This window comes from Lipomyces chichibuensis (genome assembly GCF_038497645.1).
Source record: "Lipomyces chichibuensis strain CBS 12929 unplaced genomic scaffold V1513scaffold_11, whole genome shotgun sequence".
In the NCBI taxonomy this organism is placed as follows: Eukaryota; Fungi; Ascomycota; class Lipomycetes; order Lipomycetales; family Lipomycetaceae; genus Lipomyces; species Lipomyces chichibuensis.
Genome location: NW_027117463.1, coordinates 331,355 through 341,173, shown reverse-complemented (window position 1 = coordinate 341,173; position 9,819 = coordinate 331,355). Strand labels below are relative to the sequence as shown.

At 45.8% G+C, this 9,819-nt stretch overlaps 4 protein-coding genes across 4 annotated transcripts; all 4 read left to right on the top strand.

Annotated features, from left to right (window-relative positions):
- The first annotated feature begins 70 nt into the window (after positions 1 to 70).
- V1513DRAFT_443006 (dehydrogenase E1 component-domain-containing protein) lies at positions 71 to 2,036 on the top strand. The gene is made up of 7 exons (XM_066897747.1): positions 71 to 340; positions 497 to 630; positions 690 to 743; positions 785 to 786; positions 859 to 1,035; positions 1,100 to 1,557; positions 1,621 to 2,036. The coding sequence occupies exons 1-7, from the start codon at positions 218 to 220 to the stop codon at positions 1,894 to 1,896; spliced, it is 1,224 nt and encodes a 407-aa protein (XP_066754228.1). The 5' UTR covers positions 71 to 217; the 3' UTR covers positions 1,897 to 2,036.
- Positions 2,037 to 2,211: 175 nt separating this feature from the next.
- Positions 2,212 to 4,487, top strand: V1513DRAFT_413529 (chaperonin Cpn60/TCP-1 family). The gene is made up of 5 exons (XM_066895771.1): positions 2,212 to 2,466; positions 2,631 to 2,743; positions 2,793 to 3,344; positions 3,393 to 4,010; positions 4,066 to 4,487. Exons 1-5 carry the CDS (start codon positions 2,292 to 2,294, stop codon positions 4,267 to 4,269), a joined length of 1,662 nt encoding a protein of 553 aa, XP_066754227.1. The 5' UTR covers positions 2,212 to 2,291; the 3' UTR covers positions 4,270 to 4,487.
- Positions 4,488 to 4,806: 319 nt separating this feature from the next.
- On the top strand, positions 4,807 to 9,004 carry V1513DRAFT_442998 (uncharacterized protein). Its single transcript, XM_066897746.1, has 10 exons — positions 4,807 to 5,183; positions 5,273 to 5,385; positions 5,437 to 5,529; positions 5,587 to 5,697; positions 5,754 to 5,840; positions 5,894 to 5,953; positions 6,003 to 6,101; positions 6,154 to 7,743; positions 7,790 to 8,458; positions 8,515 to 9,004. Exons 1-10 carry the CDS (start codon positions 5,008 to 5,010, stop codon positions 8,571 to 8,573), a joined length of 3,057 nt encoding a protein of 1,018 aa, XP_066754226.1. The 5' UTR covers positions 4,807 to 5,007; the 3' UTR covers positions 8,574 to 9,004.
- A 73-nt stretch (positions 9,005 to 9,077) lies between these two features.
- V1513DRAFT_442991 (uncharacterized protein) lies at positions 9,078 to 9,764 on the top strand. The gene has a single exon (XM_066897745.1). It carries the CDS (start codon positions 9,163 to 9,165, stop codon positions 9,583 to 9,585), a length of 423 nt encoding a protein of 140 aa, XP_066754225.1. The 5' UTR covers positions 9,078 to 9,162; the 3' UTR covers positions 9,586 to 9,764.
- Positions 9,765 to 9,819: the final 55 nt, after the last annotated feature.

The following is a 9,819-nucleotide window of genomic DNA, read 5'->3' as shown; positions in this document are numbered from 1 at the left end:
AACATATGCGTCGAACATATGTGCGTGTAGCATTTCAAACCCAGCGGTTTGTACTGTGCCATCCAGCATTCCTCATGCTACGCATGCGTATAGCAGGTACCGATGGGGTCTAGCAGCCCATCGTTCCTAATACACGCGAGCCCAAGCATCCCGGCTCCGACCTGTCTCTTTCACCCTCTCAACATTCTCCCTTCACCACCAAGACCACATTTGCATCATGCTGTCGACCGTGCTCAAGTCGGCTCGCCTAGTCTCGACTGGTTCGAGAATCATTGCTCATCCAATTGCTGTCCGCTCGCTGGCGACTGACGCTTTGAGCTTGGCGACTCCCGTTCCTGAGGTTAGTTATCGATCTTTTTGATTTCGGAGATCGCCTTTGATCATGCTGCCGCTATGTTTGGCAATTGGTAGTAACTTGTTACTATCAGAATGACGGGCAATATTACTCTATTGGATTGCAATTGGTCGCGTAAGGGAGTGCTAACTTTGTCACCAGGATGCTGATGCTCCTTTCACCATTAGACTCCTTCCAGAGTCCTTTCAAACTTACCAAATAGAGTCTCCTGAGTTGGATATGCAGGTTACCAAGAATGAACTGATCGCTCTGTACCGGGATATGGTGACCGTTCGGTATGTCGAAGGGCTCTGCTGTGGATAATGCAGAAAAGCAAGCTAACGCAGGACTATAGACGGCTTGAGACTGCTGCTGATGCTTTGTACAAGGCCAAGAAAATTCGAGGATTGTGAGTGATAAATTTATTGTCGCATATTAATGAATAAGTTGCTAATGCAGATATAGCTGGTAAGACATAGCTGTCCATCTTATGGCTGAAGATTTGACTTATCTGATTGTCCTTAGCCATTTGTCCATTGGTGAAGAGGCAATTGCTGTCGGTATCGAGCACGCTATTACACGAGACGACCAGATTATCACTGCCTACCGTTGCCATGGCTTTGCCTACATGCGTGGTGCTTCGGTCAAGGCCATTCTCGCTGAATTGATGGGTCGGCGGGATGGTGTTTCCTTCGGAAAAGGTATATGACTTTGCTTTGGATAATATGCAGGTCAAATGAACGATAGCTAACAAAACCCACATAGGTGGCTCTATGCACATGTTCGCTCCTAACTTTTTTGGTGGTAACGGAATTGTCGGTGCTCAGGTTCCTGTCGGCGCTGGTCTTGCGTTCGCCAAGCACTATCAGGGTCTTCCCCACGCTACATTTGCTTTGTACGGTGATGGTGCTGCCAACCAGGGCCAGGTCTTCGAGGCCTACAACATGGCCAAGTTGTGGAAGCTTCCATGCGTTTTTGCTTGCGAGAACAACAAATACGGTATGGGTACCTCCGCCGCCAGAAGTTCTGCCTTGACTGAATACCACGAACGTGGTCAGTACATCCCTGGTATCAAGATCGATGCTATGGATGTCCTCGCTGTTAAACAGGCGTCTGCTTTTGCTAAGAAGTTCACCACGGAGGGCAACGGTCCTATTGTTCTTGAGTATAGTACCTATCGTTATGGCGGCCATTCTATGTCCGACCCTGGTACTACTTACAGAGTATGTTTTATTGATGTTTAGTTATTACCGCACTCTTTATATTGCTTGTACTAATCGAAGTAGACTCGTGAGGAGATTCAGCGCATGCGTTCCACTCAGGACCCTGTCACCGGCTTGAAGGACCGTATTATTGGATGGGGTGTACTCACGGAGGACGAGATCAAGGCTATTGATAAGGAGGTTCGTGCCTCAGTCGACAAGGAGGCGAAGGAGGCAGAGGCTTCCCTTCCCCCTGAGGCTTCCCTTTCTCTTTTGTTCGAGGATGTTTATATCAAGGGTACTGAACCACCAGTTTTGAGGGGAAGAATTCCCGAAGAGAACTTCGTCTTTGCCAAGTAAATGTAGTGATGGAGCCGAGATTAGTGGCGGGTCCGCTAGCCTACATTACCTGATTTTGGATAAGCCAATGGTGAATGATGTAATGGAGATCAGTGTTATAGATAAATATATGGAGATGCGATAGCATAAAATTATAAGAATTGAGTTGCTAAATTATCACCTCGTCACGTATGGCAAGACCATATAGTCATAATGGAGTGAATACGGTAAAATGCTGCAGCTATTGAGAGTCCATGTGGTATGCGGCTTAGTATGCAATGGATCCTTGCTTGTTACCCGGTTGCGAACGCTCACCAGTCTAAAAATTATTCTGTGGCCTTCACTAGCATCGTCTATTCAGCGTTCAGCTACGAATATTTCCTCAGACGCAAGTAGTAACTTGATCTATTGCGACCATGTCCGGATTGTCGTTGCCGAGTGCTCCAGGCACTCAGCTTTTCAAGCCAGGATACCAGACGTATCAGAGCGAGGACGGGGCAATCACTCGAAATATCACTGCTTGTCGAGAGATCGCGTCGATCGTGCGCTCTTCGATTGGACCTTGTGGACGAAACAAGATTGTAATCAACCGTAAGTGAATATTGCTTATGACCGGTTGGAACGCTTAGAGTAATCGAGGAGCGCACCCCTAGTGGGTGTGCTCTTCGTGATTGTCGACGCGTCTCGTTCTGTTCGACAGACATCAACGACGACGATCCGCTAGGATATGTTGATTGCTAACGATATACCCGTAGATTTACAAAAGGTTTTCTTGACCAGTGATGCTGCGACTATCTTGAGAGAGCTTGACGTCATTCACCCTGCTGCCAAGCTTATGGTCATGGCATGTCAACAGCAGGAGACTGAGGTATGCATTTATGTACAATCTGCAGCCGTCATCTAACTGTTAATTGCAGATGGGTGATGCTACAAATCTTGTCATTGTAATGGCAGGAGAATTCTTGAATCAGGCCGAAGCTTTGATAAGGATTGGCTTACACCCCGCCGATATCATTCAGGGTTATGAACTAGCGGAGAAGTTTACCCAGAGCGAGCTTAGGGAGCTCTCTGTTGAGAAGGTGGAGGACTTATTTTCACAGACAGAGCTCTTCAAAGCTATCCGACCAGCAATCGCATCTAAGCAGTACGGAAATGAAGACTTTTTGGCGGAACTCGTTGCTGAAGCTGTTTTCTCTGTGTTGCCAAAGAACCCCAAGAACTTTAATGTCGACAATATTCGAGTTGTTAAGATTATGGGCAGCAGTTTGGATGCGAGTCGAGTAGTGAAGGGCATGGTATTTAACCGCGAGCCAGAAGGATCTATTAAGAAGATTGCTTCGAAGGCAAGAGTTGGTGTGTTCACATGTCCTATCGACATAAGTCAGACCGAAACGAAGGGTACTGTTTTACTTCACAATGCCAAGGAAATGCTTAACTTCTCTCAGGACGAAGAGGCACATCTGGAATCGGTATATCACCTTGCTGTATATCTTAACATGGGTCTAACATGAGTTTAGAGCATAAAAGCCCTAGCCGATACTGGAATGAGAGTGTTGGTTGCTGGCGCCAATGTCGGCGAACTGGCTTTAAACTACTTGAATCGCTATGGTATTCTTGTACTCAGAGTTCCTAGTAAGTTTGATCTACGGAGACTCTGCAGGGTTGTTGGCGCGACTCCACTGCCACGATTGGGTGCACCTATGCCGGAGGAGATGGGAAAGGTTGACGTTGTCGAGACGATTGAGATTGGCGGGGACAGAGTCACCGTTGTTCGACAAGAGCATGAAGCCACTCGTACGTCGACTGTTGTTGTCCGAGGAGCCACTCAGGGCCTGTTGGATGATATCGAGCGTGCCATCGATGATGGCGTAAATGTTGTTAAGGCACTGACGAAGGATCCCAGACTTGTCCCAGGTGCTGGTGCTACAGAGATTGAGCTAGTTCAACGGATTGTGCAGTATGGTGAGAAAACCCCTGGAATTCTCCAGCACGCAATCAAGAAATATGGCGACGCATTCGAGGTGGTTCCAAGGATCCTGGCCGAGAATTCTGGTCTCGATGCCACAGAGGTCCTTGGGCGGCTGTACACAGCTCATGGCAAGAAGGATGATTGGAATGCCGGCATTGATGTTGATGTAAGTACAATTATCAGCCAAATGTCGATAGGAGCGATGTTGACTGTATACACAGGATAATGATGGAACTGGCGTTCTTGATGCAAAAGAGCACGGTATTTTTGACGCACTATCTGCAAAAAGCTGGGCAATTAAACTTGCTACGGATACAGTTAATACGATTCTCTCAGTCGACCAGATTGTTATGGCTAAGCGGGCGGGTGGACCAGCTATGCCTAAACAGGCTATGCCTGGCAACTGGGACGCTGATGACGACTAGATCACGATGATAGCAGCGTAATAGTTGGCTTCGATATGTATGTGTATGCTCACGTTTAAAGTTGATGGTTTTGTGTTTGAGAGACAGTTCCCTGCATATATATGTGTTACATATTATGCACTACTGGTTTGCTACTACTGGAAGACTTATTAAAATCCGCATTAAGTAGTAGTAACTGCGCTTGGTATCTCTATTTGAATGAATATTCATATGATGCACAATTAAATTTCCTCGACTGTAGGCACTATATAAACATGCGCTCGGCCCCAGCGGAATAAGTTCTAGCAAATTGCAATTTGCATACAAAAGTGAATAGGACACTATCTGTCGTATACAATCCGATTATGGACCAAATGTCACGCCGTGTTGGCACTGCGCGGCCGCGCTCACGCAAACCCGTGACTAATTGACCCGGGCTACTTTCTTGACCCGAGCTTGAATTTACTCTGGTCCCGGTATTGCCTAAGCTGGCGATCTGATAGACTTCGTCTGACCCAGAGTGTACTAATTCCAAGCATCAGTCGGCCTAGTTAGTGCCCCCCCATCTCGGAGTCGCGATAGCAGCTCGTCTATCATCTACGGCTCGCCTCTCTCCAGCGGCTGCAACTTTGGTTGTTTACTGCGGATGGTGAGAGTACCCTAAGGCGCTACCGATTTGGAAAATTTTAATTACTACACGTTGCTTATATTGCTGTGGTCTTATCGTCCTATCAGGCGCTACAAGTAGCTTCCACTTCGATGATGTCCAAATTGTTTGAATGGAGGCTAGCTGCCTTTCTCCTGGTGTTTTTTCAACTAAGCGTAGTCCAATGCAAACGCTCGGGGACGCAGAACTTCACGTCGATTCCTGTATCGAACTTGCTAGATTCTATTCACAAAGGTGCTCCGTTGGATAGCATGGCTGCCGATAATTGGTAAGTTGCGTACGACTGGTTCATCCCAGCATTCGAGCCCAAATTGCACCCTATGGCGGTTTTTGTGGCATATTTTAACAGTTTTCTAGCTTTAACTGTTTATTGCCGTCATACACCTGTTCGCAGTACGCGGATTGCCGGCAATACGATGGCCACTGTGAATGTCCTCCCGGTTTCGGTGGCGATGACTGCTCTGTTCCAGGTATGAAATTGAGAGATGTATATACAATTCAACTGCTTACAATGTTGTTAGTGTGTGGATCTTTGGCCCGTGGGCGAGACCGAATGCCTAGAACCGGCCATTCTTGTGAGTGTGATGACGGCTGGGAAGGTCTGAACTGCAACGGTACGTGCTTAGGTCTATTAGTAGCTGCGGCCAGTATAGGTTAACGTCTACGGATAGTATGCATGAACGATGATGCTTGCAATGCTTTTATGCCTGATGGTGCTGGTGGCGCATGCTATAAAGGTGGCATGGCCGTAAAAGAAAACTTCCAGATGTGCAACGTCACCAGTAAGATCTCACGACTACTAAATACTAGCTAAATTATTAGCTAATGCACAATTTAGACCGGAAGATTCTTGACATTCTCGGAGGCAAACTCCCTCAGGTTACGTTCTCGTGTAATAGGACATCTGAGTCTTGCGACTTTCAATGTAGGCTATCTGTCTACCCTTCTGTGTGAAGGTTTTAACAATTACCTTTATAGTCTGGATTGACGAGATCGAAAGTTTTTATTGCGGTTTGAATAATTGCCAATTTTCTACTGGTAAGTGTCTTATGCCGAGCGGTTCTCTACTGTCCCTAACGCCTATTAGAATCTACGGACAGGACCAACAAGACATTTTATGAATGCAAAGACATTGAATGCTCCTGTGTTCCGGACAGAATGCTTTGTGGCGAAGATGGTTCCATTGGTATTCTTCGATTGGCGTTCAGCTCTTTCATATATGTGCTAACCGTATGCAGATATCACTGACTTTCTGGATGAAGCTATCAAAGGCCCAGGATCATTCTCATGCGATTCTGCTCGGGGGTCGTGCGATTTTTCAGAGCCAGCTATGGACGATTTGATCCAGTCGGTGTTTGGAGACGAGACCATTACACTCACATGCAATAGCGGAGAATGTATGCATTATAGTGAGCTACCTGGATATGAGATTCCGAAGAAATCTGTGAACAAGAAAGTTCTGGTTGCGGGTATAATTGGCATGTTGATATTCATTGTACTAGTCAGTCTCTCATTACTTTATTTGGTCCGAAAGATGCAAGACTTGGCGAACGGCGCCGGTTTGCCTTCAGAAGATGAATCATACAAGCTAATGACTAGCCACACTCCTGCAACGTTACTTTTCGACGACGTTTCATACACTGTCGGTAGCAAGAAAGTACTTCACGGCGTTCAGGGTGTTGTTCGTCCTGGTGAGATAATGGCTGTTATGGGAGCTTCTGGAGCCGGTAAGACATCACTCCTGGACATTCTTGCACATAAGAATAAGGGCGGTGTTATCAGTGGTGAGATCTTGGTCAATGGATTCAAGGTTTCTGAAAGCCAGTTTAAAAGTATCACCGGCTTTGTTGACCAGGACGAAGCTTTGATGCCTACCTTGACTGTGTATGAGACGATCTTGAATTCAGCTCTCCTTCGGCTGCCGAAGACTATGTCGCGCAACGCGAAGCGATTGCGAGTCTTAGAGACTATGAATGAGCTTGGAATTATGGGAATTAAGGATCAAGCTATTGGCTGGGAGGGTCACCGTGGTATCTCTGGTGGTGAAAAGAGGCGTGTTGCGATCGCTTGCGAGCTTGTCACCAGCCCCTCTATTTTGTTTTTGGATGAGCCGACTTCTGGGTTAGACTCGTTCAATGCATACAATGTCGTCGAGTGCTTGCAATCGCTGGCCAGAGACTACAAGCGTACAGTTATATTCACGATTCACCAGCCAAGATCAAATATTGTGGCGCTATTCGATCGGTTGATTCTGCTTTCTCATGGCCAGCTCGTTTACTCCGGTCTCCACGATAATTGCCAGGAATACTTCACTTCGATCGGATACGAATGCCCTAACGGATTTAACTTGGCTGATTTCTTGATTGACCTCACAATGAAAGCCTCTAAGGCCGTGCATACATCAAATGGTTCTTCTAGAGCCTCTGTGGATAATGAGGAAGTTGATTTAAATTCGAGTGCTGAAACCGCCAATGGAGAGGGTGAGCTGATTCGCCTTGAGACCAGATCGTCCGATGACAATTCTACGATCGTTCAGGGGAATGGCAACCACCCCCAAGAGTCTAATCATGAAGAGCCGGAGTCAGATCTTGATGACTTTGTCATCAAGTACAAAGTCTCTACCATATCCGATCTAATGAAGACGGAGATCCAGGAGAGTGTGGAAACTGCGTCTACACACTCAGATCGTTTACCGGCATTCTTATACGGCGGCCAGAAGATCGGCATCCTTGAACAAATTGTCATTCTTTCTGGACGAACGTTCAAGAACTTGTACCGCGATCCCATGCTGCTACTCACGCATTACATCATGGCTCTAGTCCTTGCAGGTACGTATTTTATGGTGCAACTGAAGTCTATACTGATATTGTACAGTCCTTTGCGGATATTTGTACCACGACATTTCGAACGATATCTCTGGTTTCCAAAACAGACTTGGTCTTTTCTTCTTCTTGCTTGCTCTCTTTGGATTCAGCACATTGACATCTCTTCATGTCTTCGCATCAGAACGACAGATTTTTGTTCGAGAACGCGCAAATGGCTTCTATGTTCCGATTTCTTACTTCGCTTCGAAGGTCGCATTCGATATTATTCCTCTTCGGGTATTCCCACCCGTTATGCTCGGCCTCATTATTTACCCACTAGTTGGGCTGAACTTTGAAAGTCACGGAATGCTCAAGTTTTTGCTCGTTTTGACTTTATTCAATCTTGCGGCGGCCGCTATTTGCTTGTGTATTGGAGTTATGGTTAAGGATACAGGGGTTGCGAGCTTGATTGGCAGCTTGGTCATGCTTTTCAGCTTACTCTTTGCCGGCCTTTTCCTCAACCGGGATTCGATTCCGAAGAGCGCGTTGTGGATACAATACCTCTCTATCTTCCACTATGCATTTGAGGCGATGGCCGTTAACGAGGTTCGATACTTGACTTTGATTGAATACAAGTATGGATTATCTATTGAGGTCCCTGGAGCTACAATTTTGAGTACATTTGGATTTAACACCACTGCATACCGAAGTGACGTGACTGGTCTTGTCGCATTCTTTGGTAAGGATTCTGTGATGCTTGAAGGGGGTTTCAGACGTGACTAACGCTAGTATTAGCTCTATTCATTGTACTCGCATATATCGGAATGCACTACATCTTGGTAGAGAAGAGGTAGACTTGAAACTGCAGGAATTCCGGTGGACAAGAACATGCGTCCCGCTGACAATTATGATGCGATACAATTGATACATATACAACTGATAATGCGGATAGAAACAGTCGTGTCGTTTGTGAGATATGATAGTAGCATACGGTGACACTATGTTTTTGGTAAATTAATCATGATCTCTGCCTAGAGTTCAACTTGAGGGAATGATTTAATTAAATTTCATTGGCTTTGTTGGTTGGCTAGTTTGATATGTTCATTTGGTGTGGGTGGGCGAGATTAGTAATGTACGTTATATTACATAATATTTGGTGTTTCGTGGTTTTCCTGGTTGGTTCTGTGTAAATAAGCGTCGCAGAGTTTTGTTCAGGAGGTTTGTTTGTATCGTCTTCCAATCATCGTATTTGTACCAAAATGTAACACGATAGAAGTTGTGGATATGTATTGTGTTGTCTTCACATGTGTGCATATCAGCCCAAACTTTCGCAGCAACAAAATAGCCCAACTGGCGTTATCTCGTCAAGTGTTGCACCTTATTTAACCAGTAGCATCCAAAATTGCGACAGCCGACATCGTATCATTAGCTATATCACTGACAATGCTTCCCGTCTATATCACCAAAATAGCCGATCTCTTTGAAATGTGCAATACACGTTTCGGCGATGCTCTGATCTCGATTCTGAAAACTCCAAATGATCAGCCCCAAGGGACCATCAGATGCGCCAGAATTGTCATGAAGATATTGAGGATTTCCTTGCGAAGAGACACCTGGGATTCTTATCTTACATGGTCATTTTTGCTGGGATTGCTTTTAGTCGATGTAGTTATCTTTGCGGCAGTTCTGACCTCGTACATTGCTGCGGTTGTGGCTCTGAAACCGGCTGGTACTGGAAAATTGCAATCTCCAGTTAATTATCGCGGCAAGATGTCAAGAACTTCACTGAATTACTCTGGCACATTAGTTTTAGCTGAAGAGGAAGGAAATACAGGGTCAATTTGCAGAGCAACAAGAATGCTGTGACCTGTCGCTTGTCGCTTGGCGAGCGCCCGCCCTGGACAAGATTCTGAAGTTAGAATGTGACATGTTTCTTAGCTCTGCGTCCGGTATGGTACGGGGGCTACCATGCTCACTAAATTGGCTGGTCTGTGAACTGTGTTTTAAGCTAGCTGTATTAATTATCAATAAATCAATCTATATGACTCGCAGCCTTTAGATAAACGAGCTTCCACATAAGAAAACACGATTCAGTCGTCT